General features: G+C 40.6%; 1 protein-coding gene across 9 annotated transcripts in view; it reads left to right on the top strand.

The window, feature by feature from the left end:
• tbc1d5 (TBC1 domain family, member 5) overlaps positions 1 to 24,601 on the top strand; it is a 771,220-nt gene that overhangs the window by 534,261 nt on the left and 212,358 nt on the right. For all 9 annotated transcript variants that reach the window (XM_068011845.1, XM_068011853.1, XM_068011822.1 and 6 more), the window contains 2 exons: positions 18,541 to 18,683; positions 20,890 to 20,996. In XM_068011845.1, the coding sequence (XP_067867946.1) occupies positions 18,541 to 18,683; positions 20,890 to 20,996 (250 nt within the window). The remainder of the gene's footprint in view (positions 1 to 18,540; positions 18,684 to 20,889; positions 20,997 to 24,601) is intronic.

Below are 24,601 nucleotides of genomic sequence, written 5' to 3'. Positions count from 1 at the left end.
AGTGCAAAACAGATTTCAATGAGAATGGAGTGTAAAATGAGCTGTGAATCCATAATCACCCATTTTGTGCGACATCAATTTCATGCCCAGTGTGCTTTTTCAAAGGCAATGGCCCAGATTTTGCATTCAGCGGCAAAACAAAGGTTCTCTCTGCTGACCTCAAAGAAAGCTGCCCACAAAGATCTAGCAGTCTCTGTGGCACAGATTTCCCCTTTCCCCACGGCAGTTCAAATCTGGCACCAAGTCAAGGGGATGTCTTGACATGCAGCTGCAATGGTATCAGCAAGCTGGTAGGCAGGCAGCCAGTCACACATTCACATACAACAAATGGGGAGAAGGTGGCATAGTGGTAATGTCACTGGACTAGTAATCCAGAGGCTTGGGGTAATGTCCTGGGGGTGTGGATTCAAATCCCATCATGCCAGCTGGTGGAATTTAAATTCATTTAATTAATAAAAATCTGGAATCAGATTATCTGAAAGTGCCATGAAAGTATCATCGATTGTCATAAAAACCCAACTTGTTCACGAATGTCATTTAGAGAAGGAAATCTGCCATCCTTACCTGGTCTAGCCTACATGTGACTCCAGACCCACAGCAATGTGGTTGACTCTTAACTGCCCTCTGAAATGGCCTAGCAAGCCACTCAGTTGTCAAAGGAAATTAGGGATGGGTAACAAATACTGGCCTTGCCAGTGATGCCCACATCCCATGAAAGAATTTTTAAAAAAGGGACTTAAAATCCTTCCATTTTAATTTAAAATTTCAAAATGCAGAAAAAACTTAGGACTGTATTAAGATAAAAGCTGAAATAAACAGACTTCTTAAAAAAAGAAAAGGTTTTTAAAAATGTGTGGACTTTTTTATCGTTGTGGAGAAATTTGACATTCCACAAATATATGAACATACGAATTAGGAGCAGGTGTAGGCCATTCGGCCCTTCGAGCCTGCTCCGCCATTCAATAAGCTCATGGCTGGACTGATTACTCCACATTTCCGCCTACCCCCGATAACCTTCCACCCCCTTGTTTATCAAGAATCTATCTACCTCTGTCTTAAAAATATTCAAAGAGTCTGCTTCCACAGCCTTTTGAGGAAGAGAATTCCAAGGACTCACGACCCTCTGAAAGAAAAACATTTCTCCTCATCGCTGTCTTAAATGGGCGACCCCTTATTTTTAAACAGTGACCCCCTAGTTCTAGATTCTCCCACAAGGGGAAACACGCTTTCCACATCCACCCTGTCAAGACCTCTCAGGATCTTATATGTTTCAATCAAGTCGCCTCTTACTCTTTTAAATTACAACGGATACAAGCCTATCCTGGCCAATCTTTCCTCGTAAGACAGCCCACCCATTGCAGGTGTTTGTCTAGTAAACTTTCTCTGTACTGCCTCCCACGCATTTACATCCTTCCTTAAATAAGGAGACCAATACTGCACACAGTACTCCAGATGTGGTCTCACTAATGCCCTGTATATCTGAAGCATAACCTCTGTACTTTTGTATTCAATTCCCCTCGCGATAAACGATAACATTCTATTAGCTTTCTTAATTATGTGCTGTACCTGCATACTAACCTTTTGCAATTCATGCACTAGGACACCCAGATCCCTCTGCATCTCAGAGCTCTGCAATCTCTCAACATTTAGATAATATGCTTTTTTATTCTTCCTGCCAAAATGGACAATTTCACACTTTCCCACATTATACTCATTTGCCATGTCTTTGCCCACTCACTTAAGCTATCTATTATCTCTTTGTAGCCCCCTTATGTCCTCTTCACAAGTTACTTTCCTGCCTATCTTTGTGTCATCAGCAAATTTAGCAAACATACCTTTGGTCCCTTCATCTAAGTCATTGATATAAATTGTAAAAGGTTGAGGCACCAGCACAGATCCCTGTGGCACACCACTCGTTACATCTTGCCAACCAGAAAATTACCCATTTATGCCTACTCTCTGTTTCCTGTTAGCTAGCCAATCTTCTTTGTTCTATCCGTGCCAATATATTACCCCCTACACCATGCGCTTTTATTTTCTGCAATAACCTTTGAAGTGCCACATTATCAAATGCCTTCTGGAAATCTAAGTACAATACATCCACCGGCTCCCCTTAATCCACAGCACATGTAACTCCCTCAAAGAACTCCAATAAATTGGTTAAACATGATTTCCCTTTTACAAAAGCATGTTGACTCTGCCTAATTACCTTCAATTTTTCTAAATGCCCTGCTATAACGTCTTTAATAATAGCTTCTAACATTTTTCCTAAGACAGATGTTAAGCTAACTGGCCTGTAGTTTCCTGCTTTCTGTCTCCCTTTTTGAATAAAGGAGTTACATTTGCTATTTTCCAATCTAACGGATAATTCCCCGAAACGAGGGAATTTTGAAAAATTAAAACTAACGCATCAACTATCTCACTAGCCACTTCTTTTAACACCCTAGGATAAAATTAACTTTTCAGGGCCAGTAAGGGTGTTCAGCAGTAACTATGAAGTTAGCATGCCCTTAAAACCCAGTTACATCTATTCAACAAGTTTGAATTTTTCAAGGGTTTTTACAGCGAGACTAACTGCATGGAAGTGGAAGTTCTCATCAATTCATTATTGCAAGGGAGATTGCAGTCTTCAGGAACCTATACAGCGCACCCTGTGGAGGAGCATAGACTCACTGATAGCATCTTCTGGATTTCCATGTTATTCTACCCATGTCTGGACTCTTGAAGTTGCTGTCAGTGGAGTAATGTCAGCAAATGCTGACAGTTTCACCGTTATTACTATAGCAAAATCTGGGCTATTATCTCTGTCTCTATTTCACTCACACATTGCTGATAATTTTCGCTTTCACTCCTTAGGTGGTAATCTTACCAATGAGATCAATGTGATGAAAATTGGGCAGGTTCCACGATGGATGGACAAGCCACTCTGTCAGACTACTGCTCATTGTTTCTATCCATCTTTCTGTCCCTCATTCATCCACTTTGAGTAAAAAAAAAAGCTCTTCATAATAGTTTACCTCAGAGGTTCCAAAGTTCATGTTCTAGCTTATTTTTAAGTCTTTTGGAGAAACAAGTTATATTTGCTGCCTCTGCCTCATGCTTTGTGTTGTAGTGTTTCGATTACTTGCAGAAAATCATACTGATGCATACTGGGAGTGTTGTCCATACCGAGACTGGCATGCTGGGAATTGTAAGCATTGGTGCATGTTAGGAGCTTTTGTTGTGAAGACACATCAGCTGACAGTGATACTTATTGGAAGATTATTTACTCAAGATGTAGACATTTTGAAAGAGGCATCCTTAGGACATTTTAACATTGAAAACACTGTCATGTAAGTAAATGTAATCATTTTTTGTAAGTCTTTTTTAATCAATGTTGCATTTCTCAGCTAGGGAGAGTCCTTGATAGTTGGCAGAAAGCTTTCAAAAAATATATATGGTTCATTTTGTTTAGTTGATAGCTGCTGCTGACTGCCTGTTGGTTTTCATTTTTGCATGCTACTTACCAATTGGTGGTATTCCCATCTACTCTGTTCTAATTTGTTGCTGTTTTATGACTGCTGCAAGGTTTGAGCATATGCAATATGCAAAACAGCATGTGTGATGGATAGACAGGAAATGTGCACGTTGTACCTTTATTATTTTTCTCTCAGTACATCAGATGATGGCCTGACTTATACTTAATCACTATAAATCATTGGCCCTGATGATATATTGCCAGTTGTATCCTCTGACTTTTATGATGAGCAATACCAAGGGAGATTTGTTAGTAATGCATAAACACGGCACATCCAGTGTGCACTTCCTGTCCTTCACACGACACTTAGTGTCACACTCGATCTCAAATTTCTGTCAAACCTCAAAGACAAGTATAAAGAAACAAAACAACTCTGCAAGAGGACAAAATGATAAATTAAATATCTTGTAATTGAAAATGATAGCCATTTCCAACAACAACACTTGTATTTATATAACACCTTTAATATAGTAAAACATCCCAAGGCGCTTTACAGGAGTGTAAGCAAACAGAATTTGACACCAACCTACATAGAGATGTTAGGACATGTGACCCAAAAGCTTGGTCACAGAGGTGGGTTTTGAGCATCTTGGCAGAGAGAAAGACAGGGAGGTTGGAAGATATCGCAATTTAAGAGATGAAAAACAATCTTAAAATACTGAGCCCTTCAGACCTGTAATTCTTGCCTTTAGTATCATGTTCCAGTTTGTAAAATTCCCTGACCAAACAAAAGCTAAATCTCTGAATGACCTAACCCTCTGTTTACTTAACAATGACACCCACCATTTTAAGAAAAAAGTGGCTTATAATTTGCTGTCAAAATAATGGTGCTGCTAATCGTGCTCACTGTTATTTCTGCCCAAATGCAACAGCAGTTTCAAACAAGAGCAGAAAGGGTGTAAGGACATTCCTAGTAACGACAGGCTGGTGAGTTTAATATCTGTGGTGGGTAATGTTTTAGAAATAATAATCAGGGGAAAAAAATCAACACACAGTTGGAGATGTTTGAGTTAATTAGGGAGAGCCAGCACGGATTTGTAAAAGGCAGATCATGCTTAGCTAATCTAAATAATTTTTTGATAAAGTAACGGAGAAGGTTGATGAAGGGAAAGCAATAGATGTTATCTATATGGATTTTAAGAAAGTGTTTGACAAAGTACCACATAAAAGGCTGGTTAACAAAATTGAGTCTCATGGAATAGGAGGGTCAGTGTCAGCTTGGATAAAAAATTTGGCTTAAGGATAGAAAGCGGCAAGTCGTGGTAAATGATTGTTTTTCAGACTGGAGGATGTTAGACAGTGGTGTTCCCCAAGAGTCAGTGCAAGGATCACTGCTTTTTTGCCATATATAAATGACTTGGATGTTGGAATACAGAGTAAAATTTCAAAATGTGCCGATGATTCCAAACTTGATGTGGCAGACAGTGCGGATGATACCAATTGACTGCAACAGGACATATATAGGTTAGCAGAATGGGCAGATGAAATTTAACACAGAGAAGTGTGAAGTGATACATTTTGGCAGAAGACATAGTGAGAGGCAATATATACTTAATGGCACAGGGACCTGGGGGTGCATGCTCATAGATCTTTGAGGGTAGCAGGGCATATTGAAAGGTGGTTAACAAAGCATATGGGATCATGGGCTTCATAAATAGAAATATTGCGTACAACAGCAGGAAGTTATGCCAAACCTTTATAAAGCTCTGGTTCGGCCACAATTTAGAGTATTGTGTCCAATTCTGGTCGCCACATTTTAGGAAAGATGTGAGGGTCCTTGAGAGAGCGCAGAAGAGATTTACCAGAATGGTTCCAGGGAGGAGGGATTTTAGCCATGAGGTTAAGTGGGAGAAGCTGGGATTGTTTTCCTTGGAGTAAAGGAGGTTGAGGAGAGATTTGGTAGAGGTGTACAAGATAGGATAGACAGAGAAAAGCTGTTCCCATTATATGATAATACAAGGACTACGGGACACAGATTTGAGGTTTTGGACAAGAGATGCAGGGGAATGTGAGGAAGAACTTTTTTACGCAGGTAATGATCTGGAACTTGCTGCCTACAAGGGTGGTGGAAGTGGAGTCAGTGAATGATTTCAAAAGGAAATTAGATGGGCACTTGAAGGAAATAAACTTGCAGGGCCACAGGAATAGAGTGGGGAATGGGATTGACTGGATTGCTTGACAGAGAGCCAGCATGGACTCATAGGCCACATGGCCTCCTTCTGTGCTGTTGTGGTTTTATGACTCTGAACACAGAAACTCAAAGGTTTCTGTCCAAGATGCACGCCTGTGCCGTTAGCTATGCAAAAATAGCAGCCAGAATTTTTACAGCTGATCTCGGCAGCAAGCTTCAAAAGTGGTGGGGTGCATGCGCGGGATTTGCATATTAGGGTGGAGCCCACCCCCAATGACATAGATGGGGCTGGTGCTCTGGCAACGGCATCTGGCGCGAATGTGCAGACACCGGCACTATTTTTAAAGGGTTTCAAGCCCTTACGCGTAATTTACATTTTTAAGGAAACAGGCAATAAAAATGTAATGTGCAAAATTTAATAAATTATTCATCCCCTCTCCCACCCTCCAATGAATGAAGACTTTATTGATTGCCCGTTTCCCCCCCAAAAAACTAATTTTCCCATCCTGAACTCCGCGTCTCCCACCCCCCCACACCTCGCCGAACTTTATTCACTTTGACCTACAACGCCTTCCCACTAACCCCTTCACCAATTGCAAGAGTTTCCCCCGCTCCTCCCACCCTGAAATCTTAACTCCTCCCCCTTCCCCACCAGTGGGAGTTCCGGCAACCAGCCTGAATATCAGAGCAGGACGGCCATCACGACAAGGTAAGTACTTATTCATTAATTAACATTAATTTAAATATTTAAATGACAGTTCCGGCGCCCTGTGGTGGGGGTCCACCACGAGGCCTCGCCACCGCCACCGCCGGTAATATAGGGCGGGACCTTCCCAGCATCAAGGCCCGTGATGGGCCTCTCCCAGAGGTATTTTCCAGACCCCTCACCACGACCCCCGATGTCAGGGGGCTGCTAAAATCCAGCTCAGCATCTCGGTATCTGCCTCACCATTGAGATGCTTTAAGTGACGTGAAGTTGTTGTACTTGCACATTGCCATGCCGCAGTGCTGGTCTGCCCAAGGAAAGGACCTCTGCTCTTTTTCTGCACGCAGGAGAGATGAGAATGACAAGGGGAGAGGGTATATGAGGTGAATTCCCATTGCCTTCCCCAGACCAGAATGGGAATTGAACCCGCACTGTTGACATTGTTCTGAAATACATGCTCGCCATCTAGCCAACTGAGCTATCTGGTCCCCGGTACTTACGCAATAGATACCAACTAAACATACTGCAGGAAGTTAGAGCTGGTCTAAAGTGACTTAAGGAACCTGTTTTAGAGCTATTTAAGATCTGCATATTTAATTATGTTTGGATTAGCTGTGTGATATTAGCCATGTAATGGTAGTTAATTATTGCTACTGAACCTTTCTGGCACTGAAAATTGTCCATTATGAGTTTGGCATCTCATTCCATCTGATTTAAATTGTTGTTAGGTATTATAGAATTGAGAATCTATTTTTCCCTCTCTTTATTTTTCTTTCTGTACCTGATCTGACATTAAATTCACCCACTCTGATTTATATTTGCTTCTCCATCCTTGCACTGTTAATTTCACAATCCTTCAGTATCATTGGTTAAAGACATACATAGTTGTTTGTTCTGTGCACTCAGATCCCAGATGCCCAGTTTCTCTCATTGCAATATTGTCTGCTGTCACACTTCTACAGATGCAAACTTTTCTTTCTAAAAAGCAGAAAGATAGCCAGTAATGTGGAAAATGCAGATAAACAATCCTGGTAACAGAATTACCTTACCGACAAAGGAGTCTGAAGCCTTACGTCAGTTGTAATTAGAAATTTTTCCCATTATACCACAAATTTCATTTTTTTGAAAGGTGCTTCACTTTCACATTGTGTGGCTGTGAACGCCTAACCATGAGAAAAGATTATAGTCCCCACATCTGGTGGAATCCAAGATCTACTTGTGGATCCTAGGTCTCAAGTATTTTCACTCAGATTTCTGTAAAGCTTAATGTTGGTTGGCCTTTGTGCTGCGAGATCTGTCACCCCATTGATTGCTAGGGTTGATTCGGCTGATCTGGCTGGCTAGGCAGGTGTCCGCCTTCCCTCACAGCTCCATATGCGTCCCTCCCGAAGTTCAGCATTCGGTCGCAGAGGATGACCTCCTAGAGGAGGACCGCTATGCCGGTCTAGGGTATATGCCGTATGTACTCCCCTGCTACACTAAACCTCCAAGACCATTTGTAGGATTATGTTGGGGAAGTCAAGCTCCAAGACTTCAGACACATCCAAGTAAGGCACTGCACGTGGCACTCTGCCGTTCTTAAAATAAAAAATAAATTGATATATTCTGTCCTTTCAAACATTAGCTGTGTTTGGCAAAGAATTTTGAGTTATAAAATTTTCATGGATACTAGTCAGTCGCTGATTGTGGATGTGCATTTGAGGGAATGAATTGAAGCACCACAACATCAAAGCATATCAACGTCGTTGCAATTTTGCTGATGGTGTATTGGTACCAAAGGCCTAATGGCAACACCGGACTGAAGGCAGAATGTGCTTTTGTGCAATACCCCACAAAATAAATCATGTGGCCTTTAAAGTTGAGTATTCTCGCAATCTTAAGCTTTCAAAGTTCCAAGATGATGGAGTGATTTTGGTCTCTTTGCCATCCCATCTTCCAGCATGAATGGGATAATAATGAGATCAAAATCACAAAAAATACTTCCCACCGCTTTCCCACCTGCAGCTCACCCGCTACCAATTTTGAGCCTTGAATAGGCATATAGAGCGCTCCTGCTGGAAACAGGTGGTAGCCTTACCAGGCCATGCAAATTCAAATCCTATGACGCAGATAGGATCCCAGAGCTATTTTAGCGGTCCAATAAAATGTACCCACCCCCCAAATATCGGTCTTGCCCACTGACCCGTGTAGTAAGCCACCAAACCAGTGCCCCTTAAAGGAGTCACTGACGGGTTTGAGGAAAAAGTTGAAGTAATAGCAGCATGATCAGCATAATCATTATTTCTGCACCTCCCTAAAAATCCTTCCAAACTTCAGCTTACCTATTCTTCTCTTCACATACAAATCAAACTGGTTCTCCTGTTTAATAGTGTTCTTCCCAGTTCAGTTCCACGTATGGGTTAGTAGATTCCTTTTCCACCACCACCCCGCCCCCCCCGCCCCCCCCCCACCCACACAACAGAACATCACCATGAAACATGGGCATCAACAACAGGGACCATTTCCATATAAAAAGGCTCATCCAGGCAAAGTTTCTGCTTGTGCAGTGGCCACCTTGTAAAGCAGTTTGCATGTTGTCTTGATCTGAAAACCCATACAGCAAACACTTTAGTGGTGCAGTGCTTGGACTGATATGAGTAAAGCAGTCTTCAGAATTTTATCAACACTTTTAGTGCCACATTATTGCATTCTTATTTGTTGAGGTTGAGCAAATAAGAAGAATGGATAACTAGCTACATTAATGAACTTCATTCTTTAATAAAAACCTTCACATACAAACCTTATGTTCAGCCTACCTCTCTCTTCTTTTTCTGACCTGGTGTGGCTTGGATTATTGGCCCAGAATTTCCTGCAACAGCAAGATTGGCAATGTACACCGCAAATCTCGCCTTTTAGCGCTGATCTCATCATTGCTAACTTGCTCCAAGTTTTACTAGTTTTCAAATTGGAACAGAAAGTGAGCCTAGTAGCGAATCAGGCACTCAGTGCATGGATGTAACTAAAATAAAGTTTAATCTACAATTCTTTTAAAATGTAATGTTCCTTTCCGAGCTTGAGAGATTTGTCAGTTTCGCTGCTATGTGTGATCTGTGAATTCAGGCCACTCCAATTCACCACATTATCAATTATTAATAATTTAGGAATACAATAATTACTAGCTGTCATGCAGGTCCCCACCTGCCAAGAATGAGGCACATATATTTCGCCACATGGACATTAAATTTTAAAATTGTTGCTGGGAAGAAAAGAAGGCCTATTACACGGGGTTGCCAAGCCCCTGGCTGGAAAGACATTTTTTCATACCAGCGACCTAGTATAACCAGTCGATAATGTAACCACCTGCGGGGCAATTAGGGAGTTTTAAATTGGAGAAACACTGTTTGAAGACTGAAACTTCTTTGCTCCTGAACCGGAAAAGTCCTCTCTCCTGTCTGCTCTCATCTCATTCTCTCACCAGCTTCAGAAACCATTGAAGACATATGAACCCTGACAGAGAAAAGTCTCCTACAGTGAACAAGGTTTAAGAAGGTTCCTGGGCCCCAACAAAAAGCAAAATCTACCTACAAGCAAGGATTACAGCGAGCTCAAAGCACAGTAACAAAACCCCTCTTCAGAGATTGCCTCAAACCACTCCACTATTTTGCTTCTCTTTTCTGTCTCTACATATTGCATATGCATGCTAGTGTGGGGCGCGGCCTGTATCCAAAGGCGTTAACCGAATTAGGGTTTAAGTTTAAATAAATTTCACTTTTCTTCTTTAAACCTAAGAAAGCCTGTTTGTGCTCATTTCTTTGCCTTATAATTGGAAAGTGGTGAACAAGAATTCACAAAGGGGGAGCTCAAAACACTCTTTAAAAACAAAACCCTGTTACAATAAGACCAGGTGAAGGCTAAAAGGGACCCCCTAGACACCTTTCTCACCTGGTCGTAACAGAAATTTGGGTGCTAGCATCCGAATTTTGCCCATAGACAAAAGAAAAATTGGAAGTGGGAAGCCAAATTGTTCCCAATCAAAAATAAAGAGCAAGATTAATACAGGTTTTCTTGTGCTTGTGTGTGATTGAATGCTAACATGTCTGCAACTGAAGCGAGTAGCTCTCCAAGCCAGGGTGAAGTTGCTTGGGATAAGTTAAAAGCACTGTCCATGGAGGAGTTGAGAAAAATGACTGAGCAGTGTAGGATCACTGTAGGTGGCAAGGCTAGGAAGTCTGAACTCCTAAGGCTAGTGGCCAACCATTTTTCCCTTGAATTTGAAAAAGGAGAAGCCGTGTAAGAAGTAGACTCTGACAGGGTATTGTTCGCAAAGATACATTTGGAACAAAGGAAACTTGAATTTGAGGAAAGAAAGAGGGAGAAAGAAAGAACCTTCCAGAAGGAATGTGAAGAAAATGAAAGACAGGATAGAGAGAGAGAAAGACAGGAGAAGGAACAAGAGAGAGAGAGGACAGAGAGAGGGAAAGAATATTCCAGGAAGAATCCGACGAAAGAGAGCTGAAGCGGCTTCAGTTATCTAGGGGGCGACAGAGTAGCCCCAGTGAAAGCATGGCCAATATGGAGGAGCGTAATTCAGGGCTGGGTACAAAATAGCTAAAACTCACCCAAATAATTTCAAAATTCAATGAGGCGGATGTGGAAGCGTTTTTAGTGTCTTTTGAGAAACTGGCAAGGCAGGTAAAATGGTCAGCTGAGACCTAGTCTCTTTTAATACAAAGCAAGCTAACGGGAAATGCCCATGAGGTTTATTCCTTGATGCCAGATGAGAGTTCATCAAATTATTTATTTATTATGAACTGACCAAAAATGTTGTTTTCAGGGCATATGAATTAGTACCCAAAGCCTACCACCCAAAGTTTAGAACCCTCAAAAAGCAAGCCAATCAAACTTATCTGGAGTTTAAAAGAAGTAAGCAGCTTGCTTTTGACCAGTGGCTGAGGGCTCTTAAAATACAGCTCAGCTATGAGACTCTGAGAAGTAATTCTGTTAGAGGAATTTAAAAACTCTTTCCCACTCAAGACCCATGTAGAGGAGCAGTGGGTTCAGGGAGCCCAGCAAGCGGCCGTACTGGCCGATGAGTTTGCTTTAATTTATAGGTCAGTTTCCCAGGAGAGAACCTTTCCTAATCACCCCCACAAATCCGCAAAGGACAAAGGGTGAGAAGGTGATCTCTGCCCAGGCAGTCTTGGGAGAGAAAGGAAAGCAGGAGACACAGGGGGCCCTCTTCCAGTCAAAAAGGCTGGGGCTTTAAGCAAGAGTGATAACCGGAGACCTGTGTGCTTCCATTGTAATAAGGCAGGGCATTTAAAAGCTGACTGCTGGAAACTAAAGGGAAAACCAGTAGGGTTAATCAGGGCACACCTGCTTAGTGAAGATGGGACCCTGATGGAAAGCCCAGCAGAACAAGCTGTGGCTTTAACTGCAGTAAGAGGGCAACCCAGGAAGCTTACTATGGCCAGTGTAGGATTAATAGTTAATAGGATTCATGAAGGTTATCAGGGTTTTGTGTCTGAAGGGAAAGTAACCTCATAGCCCTCGAGTGGGGCCAGCAAGCCTATAGTGATTGTCAGGGACACAGGGGCCACTAGATCTCTTTTACTGGGAAAAGGCCTGACCTTTCCCCCAAGAGAGTGCAGTGAACACCAATATGGTGATGAATAGTATTGGAGGGTAGTGTATGCCTGTACCTGTACACCGGGTGCACCTGGAGTGCAACCTAGTTTCAGGACCGGTGCCCGTAGGGATTGTCCCTAGTTTGCCTGTGGACGGGGTTGACCTGCTCGTAGGTAATGATCTGGCGGGGGTGAAGGTGGTAGCCCCCCCCCCCCCCAGTAGTGAAAGAAAGACCACAGGAGGGCAGAGAGACAGGGCAGTGGCAGGAGACAGTTCCCTGCAGTTTCCTTGAATGTGTAATGTATCAGGTCATGATCAAACCAACTCCCCCAGAGTAAGACTGCATTGGCACTGCAGGCAGATGACCATGAGGTCTGCCTGTCCAAGCTTTCTTTGGAAAGTTAGGAGACCCAGAGAATGAATTAAATGGATTTTCCCTAGCTGAGGCTCAGCGAGTCGACCCAGTATTGCGAGAGGTAGCACAGGCTGCCCAGCTGAAAGTGAAGCAGGAGGAATCCCTGATTGCTACTCTTTAAAGAATGAGGTGCTGATGAGGAAATGGAGTTCTCTTCACAGACCTGAGGGCAAGGAGTGGACAGTAGTTCACCAGTTAGTGGTGCCACAGAGGTACCGGGGAGAAATATTAAGAAGGGCCCACGAGACTACAGTGTCTGTACATGCCAGTATTGGAAAGACCAAAGCCCACATAAGACAGCAGTTTGACTGGCCAAAACTCCACAAAGATGTGGTGGAGTACTGAGGAATTGCCACATGTGCCAGTTTGAGGGGAATCCCCGATGTACAGTGAAATCTGCACCCCCTAAGTCCTGTACAGGTGTTAGGAGGACACTCCAATTGAGGGCTGGTGAACTGTAAGGGACCCCTGCCGAGAACAAAAGGGGACAGGCAGGTACACAGTTGGCAAAAGTTTAGAGAGAGAAGGGCAAAAAGTGACCAAGAGGGCAAAAAGTGACCAAGAGGGCAAGTTAAAGGATGTCTGGGAGGAATCCTGGTTGAAAACTCCTACTGTCTGGTCAGCCAACCCCCAGAAATTTGAAAAGTTAGACCCCACATCCTCTGATGTAAATGCAGACTCTAGAAGCACCCCACCAGAGTTGCTAACAGCATTTACAGGAACCTGCAGAGACAAAGAAAGACTTCTAGAGGGCAGAGAAACCGTGAGGGTGATGCCTCACCTAGTCGAAGTGCCACAGGAGAGTGCCGATGTCTGCACACATATCTGCAGGTAGGAGTGTCCCAGAGAACAAAGGGGAGATTTTAAAAAAACTCCTCCACAGTCAGAGAAAACGGGAACCACCCATCCCCTGAAGTCAAAAGTTCTTGCATGACTCAGCAAAGCACTGAAAGAGAGTTCAGGATAGACCCGCCCACTGCTAACTCTCCTGGGAAAAAAACATTCCCTCAACAGGAACAATGATGGCAATGGGCAAACTGAAGAAAAGCTTCCCCAAAGAACTACATGGTTACTGGGATGCCCAAAAAGGGGAAATTAAATCAGCCCAGGCACCCAGAAAAGATAATTTTAATCAGCTTTAAGAGTTATGAATGAATGGAAATGAATGAGAGAAATGCATGATTTTTCTTTTCTGTATCATTTTTCTCTCAAACCTTTTAATGAAATGTGCCTTTTTTCAAATCACATTTCATTCCCCTGCGCATGGAGGTATCATGCAGACCCTCACCTGCCAAGAATGAGGCACATATTTCGCCATATAGACATTAAATTTTTTAATTGTTGCTGGGTAGAAAAGAAGGCCTATTACGCAGGGTTGCCAAGCCCCTGGCTGAAAAGACATTTTTTTTTCATATTAGTAGACTGTGTTGGAACAAAGGAACCAGTCCCTGCCCTAATACACAGTGGAGACCTGGTCAAACCAGTTGGTCATGTGGCCAACTAGGGGAGCTTTAAATTGGAGAAACAGTGTTTGAAGACAGAAAGCTGTCTGCTCCTGGACTGGAAAAGTCCTCTCTCCTGTCTGCTCCCGTTTCATTCTCTCACCAGCTTCGGAATCCATTGAAGACCTATGAACCCCGACAGAGAAAAGTCTCCTACAGTGAACAAGGTTTAAGGAAAATACTGGGCCCCAACGAAAAGCAAGATCTACCTACAAGCAAGGACTACAGCGAGCTCGAAGCACAGTAACAAAAACCCCTCTTCAAAGATTGTCTGAAACCTCTCCACTTTTTTTGTGCTCTTTTCTGTCTCTATTTGCATGTGCCTATCACGTATGCATGCTAGTGTGGGGCGCGGTGTGTATCCATAGGCATTAACCGAATATAAGTTTTAATAAATTACACTTCTTTAAACCTAAGAAAGCCTGTGTGTGCTCATTTCTTTGCCTTATAATTAGGAAGTAGTGAACAAGGATTCACAAAGGGGGAGCTCAAAACATAGTGTGTTAATAATTAAACCCTGTTACAATAAGACCAGGTGAAGGCTAAAAGGGACCCCTAGACACCTTTCTCACCTGGTCGCAACACTAACTTTTTTTTTCCGTATTACTAGGGCGTAACATTCTGTGTTTCAGTGAAAATAGAGACATGTTGTCGAAGCTTTTCGTCCTGCACTTATCGGGACAATCCGCACGAATAACCAATTTAAGGGGAAACAACATCTTTTTTTCAGCCCTGAAAAGTGTGCCGTCTACCTCACATCCTGGAAGGGTAATGTCTCCCAAAAATTTGAGCAACTGGTAAAGCTAGCTGCTTCACACAGCTACTATGCAGTAGCAACACGTGTGGTGTTCACCACTAACAGGATGCTGCCTTCAAGTCAAAAAGATGTCCTGCCTGTCACTCAAATGAATAATGTGATATATGAATTTGAATGCCAGTGTGATGCTACATATATATGCCGAAAGTCCCAAAGACCAGCTGATTGTATCAAACAACATGTCCCTTCTGCTGTTCGCAACAGGCAAGGTACAGGGCGTACCCAACCAGCCCATGTTTGTAAAACTCAATACAGTGTGCAATATTAGATGTGATTCCGCAATTGGACAACATTTGCTAAATAATCCACAAGTGTGTCAGGCATTACGCTGACAACCGATTTAAGATTGTCGGTAGGGCTCGCAGTGTGGTGCATTTGTGCGTACTGGAAGCTACATATATTAATACACAGGGCCCTGTTCTTTGCAGACAGAAAGAATATGTATAAACATTGCGCCTGTTCCAGCTAAACAAAATAAGTGACAGCCATTCGCTGGCTCAGTCCCCATGGCAACGCCTCTACCAATCAGAGTTCACTTGCCGACCAATCAGCACTCTCTTCTCATGCAGTATAAGTTGTTGTTTTCCCTTACATTGGTTATTCTGGTGGATTGTCCTGATGAGTGCAAGACGAAAAGCTTCAACAGCATGTCTCTATTTTCAGCAATACTCAAGTTCTGTACTACTAAACAACTATTCTGGGGTTCACATGACATACTGACTTTTCTCTGAGTCGATGTGTTTGAAATGTTTTTGACGTGCATCAATTTACTCATAACTGATTGAAACAATAGTGATTTTTATTAAAATTAGATTTATTAGAAAATGTTTGTTGTGTTTCTGCGTTTATTGAGTTTAAATACTGAACAATCTCATAAATTAGTTGAAATTCAGACATTTCACGTGGCAATATTGAAATTGAAAATCCCAGGTGCCAGAAGTGGAAACTCAAAGACCCTAGTTGTTTAATCTTTGCAACAGTAATACATTTTTCACAATGAGATTTGAAGCCCACTCTTGGTGCAATAATTCACACTGCTGCCAGGCTACTTAGGCTATTATTTTTGAGTCTAAGTGGCAGTAGTCTGAAAACTGTCTTAAATGTAAAAAAAAATCAGGATCGCCATTGATTTTAACGGGGGCAGAGCTATTCATTACTTTTTAACAGTTTTTGGCAAAGGTAATGGTGAAGCTGCGCAGAAGTCACAGGAAATGTGGTAGCATAATTAATGACGTAAGTTACTTACTCCATAATTTCCTCTTTCTTTTACCCTGTTCAGGAGTCCATATGCCATGACAATGGTGCAAGTTCCAATTAAATTCTGGACCATTATTGTGTACTTGGGCCTATTGGTTTCCTTCTCCAAACTAAAAATTAAGTGTTCCTTTCAGGATAAGACCTTGTGTAGAATTCAGTGGGGAAAAGATCATCTGACCAAATTGGTTGCATATCATGCAAACTTCGTAAAGGAGAAGTGTCAAAGCTATTTAAGCTTGTACAAGAACAGTAGAAGCAGAGGACCTGGCCAGCGCTCAAAAGGGGGTAAATTCAATACTAATCTGTGGAAACAGCACTTCAGTGTGCAAGTGGTCAATCTATGGGACAGACTTCCTAGGGAGACAGTGGAAGCATTATTGATTCACTCAAGTGCAAATTAGATAGATTTCTTTCAGAAAATAACATTCTGTGACAGTATATGAGTAGTTTGAGACATGGCATGTGTTAAGTGTGGCATGCTTGGGAGGAGAAAGGTGACTTTGGATCTAATGGTTCCCAAAGCTCTCTAACTGGGGTTTTCCTCTTGCCATTTCTGGTATGCTGTAGACTAATTGATAAGAGATCGAATGCAATGATTAGTCAACAACTGCATTATCGTTTTATTATGCGGCTGCCAGGTAGAAGGCAAACTAGATGGACCCGGGCCTTTTTTATAATCTGTCAATTTCAATGGGATGACTTTTCCCAGCCCGAGAGGACTGGCAGTATGGCAGGAAAGGCATCAGGATGGGAGTCCAATGACATGGCATATTGCCAGTGGCAGGCACCTCAGTGATGCTGCCACCCAGATGACGACTGATTGAGCCGTTTAAGTGACCTGTTAAGGCCCGTGGGCATTTTGCCTGCATCGGGAGGGCCTGCCGCTAAGGCAGCCTCCCAGTGGGTTTCGGGGTGGGGGGAACCCTCCTTTGGTGGGAGCTCCTTTGCCCACAGAGTGGTCCCCGACAACAATGACCACTTCCATGCCTTACTGGCCGCCAGTGCTCCACAACCTCAACATCTCAACATTCCACCCCCACCCCGCATCATTGGGACCTGTCTGCCTGGCCCTAGCTTCCCCCTACGAAACTCACCACTCTTCAAGAACGCCTCGCCATGGCAGTTCAATCATCCTGGAGCTGTAGCCTCAGCAGTGGCCGCCACTAATGCTAGCACTGCTGAGCTTCCAGCCCCCTGATTGAGCCGGCAGCACTGGGGAGGTGGGCCGCCATCCTCAATTGGATGTCAGCCCCAGCGACAGCCTGTTAATTGACCGCTGCCAGCAAAATGCCGCCCCAGGGTCCCGCTGCCTGCCAGATCAGGATTGGTTCCACTTTCCACCCCGGCTGCAGGACTTCAGCCTCTGTGGAAAAATTCTGCCCTATGTGTCAGTTGTGGTTCAGTGGATCGCACTCTAGTCTCTAAGTTACAAGGTTCTGGGTTCAAGTCCCACTCCAGGACTTGAGCACAAAAATCAAGGCTGACACTCCAGTGCAGCACTAAGGGTGTGCTGCACTTTTGGAGGTGCTGTCTTTCAGATTAGACATTAAACTGAGGCCCCATCTGCCTGCTGTGATGGATGTAAACGATCCCATGGCACTATTCCGAAGAAGAGCAGGTGTCCTGGTTAATATTTATCCCACAATTAATGTCACTAAACAGATTATTTGGTCATTATCACATTGCTGTTTGTGGGAGTTATGCGCAAAATTGGCTGCTGCATTTCCTGCATTACAACAGTGACTACACTTCAAAAAAGTACTTCATTGGCTGTAAAGCTCTTTGAGACATCCAGTGGTCATTAGAAGCACTATATATCAATGCAAGTTTTTTTTTGTTCCTGAAATTATAAAAAGTCAGATAGTCCAAATCAAATTGACATTCTTGAAGAGAAAGTGCCAAGCGTCTGACCAAAAATATCCTTAAAAGAACACCCTAATTTTTTTTTACCATCACTCCCCACCACCCCATAATTCCCGCATGCCTATGCCCATGGTTAGGGCTTGGTACATTTACAAAAATGTATATTTCTCTTAATTTGAACACTAAGTAGAACATTTTTAAAATGAGGGCATATGGTACATGCATTGGTGAGTTTGTCATGTTGTAAACCTTTTTGAAATCACACAAAAGATTAATTTTTGAACCTTCAGTCCAAGATACTATTTAAAATTGATTTGTACACGCAGCTCTGTTAGCCTTTTTGGTAGCAAAGATCTTTGTTTATAATCATCATCTCCTGTCAGATAAGAGCTTCAGACACCTGAATTAGTACAAGGATGGACACTGACGAGCTATTTTCAGTAAGAGTCATACTGTAAACCAGGTGGTTTAAATGCACAATTTCAGCATCCAATTGATAGTCTGTGCTTCCCAGGACAAGGAATAAAAACAAAGTTCTTACAGTGAATGTTCAAAGCAATACAAAACAATCATGGATTTTACTAGAGATAATTATGGAAAATCTTTTCTTTCATTGCCTTAGATTCGTTGAGTATTACAATAAGGTCTGAATAGATTTAATTTCATTGTGAAAGTATTAAACATTTTGTTCATAATATTGTATTATGTCTGTTTCACTCTTGCAGACGTTGGGTCAGGCTTTTGTTTGGACGAGAATTTCCTCTTCAGGATCTCTTGGTGATCTGGGATACGTTGTTTGCTGACAGTGTTACCCTGGATTTAGTCGACTATATTTTTGTAGCAATGCTGCTATACATAAGAGATGTTTGTAAGTACATGCTTATATATATATATATTACATCTTTAGAGCTTAGCTCCTATGCTTTTACCAATCCTCAATCTAATGTTACTTTTTAAGATACTGAAGCACTAATGTGCTTTAAGAAAATACTTGGTGTAATGTGGTATAATAAATTTGCAATGACACACTGCATTATATCAAAATATAAGTCGTTAAGTTTTGAGTTTTTGACGGCTTCTACAGAAACAATTGGGGTGAAATGAGTCACTTTTTAAATGCTGTGTTTCAAAGCATAGTGTAGTTACATAATATTTTAAAGGGCACTGAGATGGTCATTTACATACTAATAGTAAAAGCAAAATACTGTGGATGCTGGAAATCTGAAATAAAAACAAGAAATGCTGGAACCACTCAGCAGGTCTGGCAGCATCTGTGGAAAGGGAAGCAGAGTTAACGTTTCGGGTCAGTGACCCTTCTTCGGAACACTACATACTAATAGTGTTGTTTTCCCAAAGACTGTAAACAATAGTAGTTTGTCTCGGTAATCAATGAACACCTCAAACTTATTCTGGTTCCGATGCTTGGCAGTGGGTATCTAGAACATCTTCCTTTTAGGCTATGAACAAATGGAAATTTTTAAAAATCCAAACCAGTTAAGGCTGCATATGCAGTAAAGTTTTTAAAATGGAAAGCCATGAGGGCTTTCAAGTTGATGAGAGTAGAAATGCTGGAAGACTGTTTAAGTCAAATTAATTGGCCCACTGATGTGGGGAAACATGTTCTTTATTTTGTATTATTATACAAAGATAAGTAGTGTTGATTGAATTAAGTGAGTGTGATTCTAACAGCTATTCTGTATGTTCAAAATACTGTTAAATAAAGCAGCTTATTGATTCATATCAGGTCTCGTTTTCACCATTGTCTGATTGGTCCAACTTTGGAAAGATTTGAGGGGCACATGCAAAAGACATAAATATCCAGTTCAGGTCACAGAAGGATATTATCGTTAAACCCTTGATATACTAATATATGTAAAACTAGCATGCTCAGACCACATATAGCAGCAACCAAGGTTGGTATTCTATACTTGAATTTGAAACAGTAAGAAAAATAGTGTAAAACACACATACATTGTTATGTGGAAGCCTGCCACCTTGTGACTAAAACATAATTCCAAATTGGTTCAAATGATTTAATCTCCCACAAGTCCCATTATATACATAGCAAAGCTTTTGTCTGCATTGTACTCATTCATAGAAAATAGGATGAAAAGCAGACCTTAATAAAGATCTTATTGCTTTAATTATATGTGAGGCGATTTTTTTATTTACAAAGAGTCCAGATGTTTAGTAGATTAAATATCAAAACATACTCCTGACCGATTCAATTGCTGTTTTATTAATGTTACTTTAAAATGTCAAGATTGTAAGTAAACTATAATCATTTAAGTTTTGTAAAGATACAGTACTATGTAGTTTGCTGTTCAGATAGCACTAACTTGCATTATTAATGTACCATGTGTTTTTGGCTTTAATGTCTTTCACAAAAAGTACAGTAAATGGTCACAAGAGAACAAAAGTATCATGGAAGACTGAGCAGGATAAGCGAGTGCTTCACAAATGAAACCAGATGTATGAAATTACAAGCTGTCAGATCAAAAATGAAATGAAAATGATGAAGTGGTTCTCACCATAGAATATAATTATTTGTTTCAATCACTTAAAATTTTTTACTCATAATCTTGAAATGTCTAGGCTTGCAATGACTTCTAGCATACAACTACAGTCAAGTAAGAGGTTAGAACATATATTACCTTGGATGTTTTTATTTCTCTTAGTTTTTTTAAATGCATTTAATATAGCAACGTAATATTTCACTGCTGAAATATTGTCAGACAATTCACAGAATGTCTAAAAAAAAATGAAGTATCCCAAGATTATAGCGGAAAAGTATATGATTCTATGGGGTTAATATATTGTAATATTGTGAAAAGTAGCATTATCTTTAAGTATAACTGTTTTGCAAACATTTCTTGATGAGTATATTCTGTCATTTGTGTGTAACATTTGTGTGATGAAAATGATGCAGAATAGCTATTTTTAAATCCTAGTTTTTTTCCATCTGCCGTAATTATTAAAGATGTGCATATATGTATGTGTGTGTGTGTAAGAGAGTACATATGTATTTACTTAAATAAAACACTTATACTGTTTTGTATTTCTGTCATCCTCAGTAATTGCCAGTAACTATCAAACCTGCCTTGGATTGCTTCTCCATTACCCATCTGTAGATGATGTACATTCCCTAATCCAGAAAGCACTCTTCTTACGAGATCCAAAGGTAATATACCATTCTTTGAGGTACTTTCTTATATGAACAAAAGAAAAGTACTTTTAGAATTGCACTGCTCATTGATCCCCTCTGAAATTCAGCTGTATAAAGAGCTAATTTTAAATGATAAATGATGTCACATTAAGAGGTGTTTATTACCAAGAAATAAGTTGAAATCAATTAAGATGCAACATTCATGATCCCAGAAGTTTCACAAGTGTGAGTTCTAATTATTTTTAAGATTTAAAATTACAGGACAATACAGCATTATGCAGAATGATGCACTTGAATATTTCAAAATAATAATAAAAGTTAAATGTTGAAACTCAGTAGTAAACAGCATTATGTTAAAACAAAATGTATTATAAACATATGTAATTCATATATTTGTAGCACAGTCTATGAAGTTAGGTAAAATCTGGTACCAACACTTAGTTAAAAAAAAAGACATTTCTGTGGTAGCTCCACTATGCTTTGCTGGTTCAACAATGGTCATTTGCTGACTTATAAAAGGAAGAAAATGCTCTGAATTATTGTACATTTGAGGGCACATCTGTAATCAGAAGGGTAATAATTCATCAATTATAGCCTCAGAACTGCAGTCAATATTTTTCTTTTATTATACCCTTGAGCTAAATTTATTTTTCAAATGGGAAATGTTTTCACCCATTTTGAATGGTTAATAGCCTGTGCTTTGTGGTCTGTTCACTGAAGATTATTGCCCACTGTCATCAGTTATTTGTCAGGAGTGAAAACATTTATGTATAATTTTTGGCAAATAATGTATTTCAGTCCAAAAGTATGATAAATGTATAAGCTAACTAACACAATTCTTACTCAAAAAAGACACCATCAGTAAATGCAAGCAATTTTCTCTTAGGAAAGATCCATAATTGTATGCTGCCAGGTGGCCATTGTGGAGTTGAGGCAGAAGATCAGCCATGATCACACGAAATGGTGGAGCAGGCTGAAGGGTCCATATGGTCTACTGCTGCTCCTATTTCTTATGTTCTTATTCATTTGTTGTTAGGCCTGTTCTGTGACATCAAGGTGTCAGCCTTGGCTCAGTGGTAGCAATGTTGCCTCTTAGTCAGAAGATCGTGTGTTTCAGATTCACTGTAGAGACTTCAGTACATAATTTTAGGCTCACACTTCTGTGCAACACTCAACTGCACTGTTGGAGGTTAAGCAAGGCCCTATCTGCCCCCTCAGGTAGATGTAAAGGCTCCTATGACGTTAATGGACCAAAGGCAGGGAGTTCTCTTGGTGTTCTGGTAAATACTTAACCATCAACCAGCATTACTATAATAAATGATCTAGTTATTTGCCTCATTGCTGTTAATGGGACCTTGCTGTTGACTTATTGGCTGCATTACATTACAAGAGTGATTATACTTTAAAAGGACTTAATTGACTGATTGTAAAGCACTTTTGGATGTTCTGAGGTCTTGAAAGATGCTATATAAATGCATGTTCTCTCTTTATCATCCAAGTGTTGTTAACAAAGGATTTTCTTCAAGTCCTTAAGAAAGAACAAAGGACAATGTGATGAAACACAATGTGCTACAAAGTGATGCCACATGTAGCAAGTCTCTGGTATCTATAGATCCCTAGTGCCTCTAGTATCAAGGAGAAACCCAAAGCAGAGATTGAGAGAATACTCTCAGAAGGAATAAAAATGTATGAGTACACAAATCAACCTGGTACATTTTGGTGTTTCATAGTCACTGGCTTAATGGCAGCAGAGGCATAAGAGTGGGATTGTTTATGAGCCTCTTTGGGTCATGGATGTTATTCAGTAACAATTAAACTGGCAGAGGGAAATAAATTTTTTTATAAAATAATTATAAAAATCACTAAAATTAATTGACAAGATAGAGCTAGCACATAAATTGCTTAGAAATCCATGTAAGAGGGGAAGGAGGCAGGAAGTAATACATTCAGGAATATTATCTTAAAGAGCAGAGTCTTACAAGACCCATTTTATTCAAAGTATGGTCATAATGTTTTTGTAAATACTTTGCCATGAATAAGATAATTTATCATAAAATTATTACTTTAAAAAAAAAGCTTGAGTTTTCTGCACAATATGTTGATATGTCGTGTTGGGCCCCATCCTTCCAAGTTATTCTGATGATATCACTGACAAAGATGGGAGCTATCCATTTCCCTGAATGGCTCTATTTGTTTTAATTGTGGGGGCAATGTTGGATCAACACAGGAGCAGATCCAGAACCATAAAATCCTGGGGAAACATACTAGGTATACTTCATTCTTTGTCAGTAGAATGGTTTCCCAGAGTCTATGGCTAAGGATCAGCTTTACATAGACATCAAGGAGTACTTTGAACAAAAAGTGGCCCCTTTAAACTTTAACTCTTTTAACGTACACAAATTTGTGTATACTAAATACGATTTTATGTCTTAATTACTATCCTAACATAAACTCATACAAATAGAATTAAGTCATTATTGTGCTTGTCACACACAGACTGGCTTAATTTGATTAATCGCTTTTGTTCTGTAAAGTAGTTTATCAAAATATTATCTAGAACACTTAGCATTTAAAATGTTTTGCAGTGTTTCCAAAAACACCATGAATTGTTCTACATTTTCTTTGATAGTCCTTTAGTTTTGTTGGTATTTATTTTGAGATTGTTAAAAGTAAAATTTTAAGTAGAAAGCTATGTTTATTGGCAAAATCAGACTTTATTTAGGAAAGTAACATGCTTTAGCTTTGACGTGAAAGAGCTTATACTGAAAAGACTAACTGCAGTAGAAGCAGTAGTGCAACAAAAACTGACCTTCATAATTTATCTTATGCTGCCTTTTAGTATGCAGCTAGGCAACCACTGTGGTTTACAAATGCATCACATTACAAAACTGATTGCAAGAATGAGAGTAGTAACTCGCTATTACTGGAGAACAACTAAACAAAACTAAACCCATACTATTCTTGAACTCTGGAATTCAATCTGTGTGACATAACCAGTTAATAAGTCACACCTATTAATGGATCTAATTCATTGTTTTGAATATCTTTAAATGTTTAAAATTCATTGTTTAGTTACAGACATATATTTATATATCAATTTGATACATGCAACTATAGTTATTTATATATTACCAAAAATTAGTAAAACATTTTTTCAGCCCTTTGGAGTCTAAAGGACATGTTTCCTACTGATTTTTTTTAAAATAGCATATAACTAAATATTAGGGTAGTGAAATTGGATAGGTCCTGACAATGGATGCAGGGATGCTGGTGTGAGATTACCCCGCAGCTGTTAATTCCATTGTAGGCAGCATGCAAACTTTGTGCTGCCTGCTAATTTAAATAAGTGCAGCCAGCGCTGAGTGTGCTATTGAGTGGCAGTACACCGGATCAGGGAGTGCAAAACATCAGAGGCTAGCACAAACTAAAGCTACCCTGCACTGCCTAAAGCCAGCCAACACCTCTTGAAGGAGAGGTGTATTGTAGCTGGAGCAAGCGCTGAGGATCATCCTAAAAGTGTTATTGATATGGAATATTCAGTAATGGCACAGCGTAGCAGAGAGCTGACTCCGAGATTTTCCGATGCTGCACTGAAGGCCTTGGTGCAGAAGGTAGAGAGG

This window comes from Heterodontus francisci, chromosome 2, assembly GCF_036365525.1.
Source record: "Heterodontus francisci isolate sHetFra1 chromosome 2, sHetFra1.hap1, whole genome shotgun sequence".
In the NCBI taxonomy this organism is placed as follows: domain Eukaryota; kingdom Metazoa; phylum Chordata; class Chondrichthyes; order Heterodontiformes; family Heterodontidae; genus Heterodontus; species Heterodontus francisci.
The sequence above is the reverse complement of the archived record's forward strand: the minus strand, read 5'-3'. Positions and strand labels throughout refer to the sequence as shown.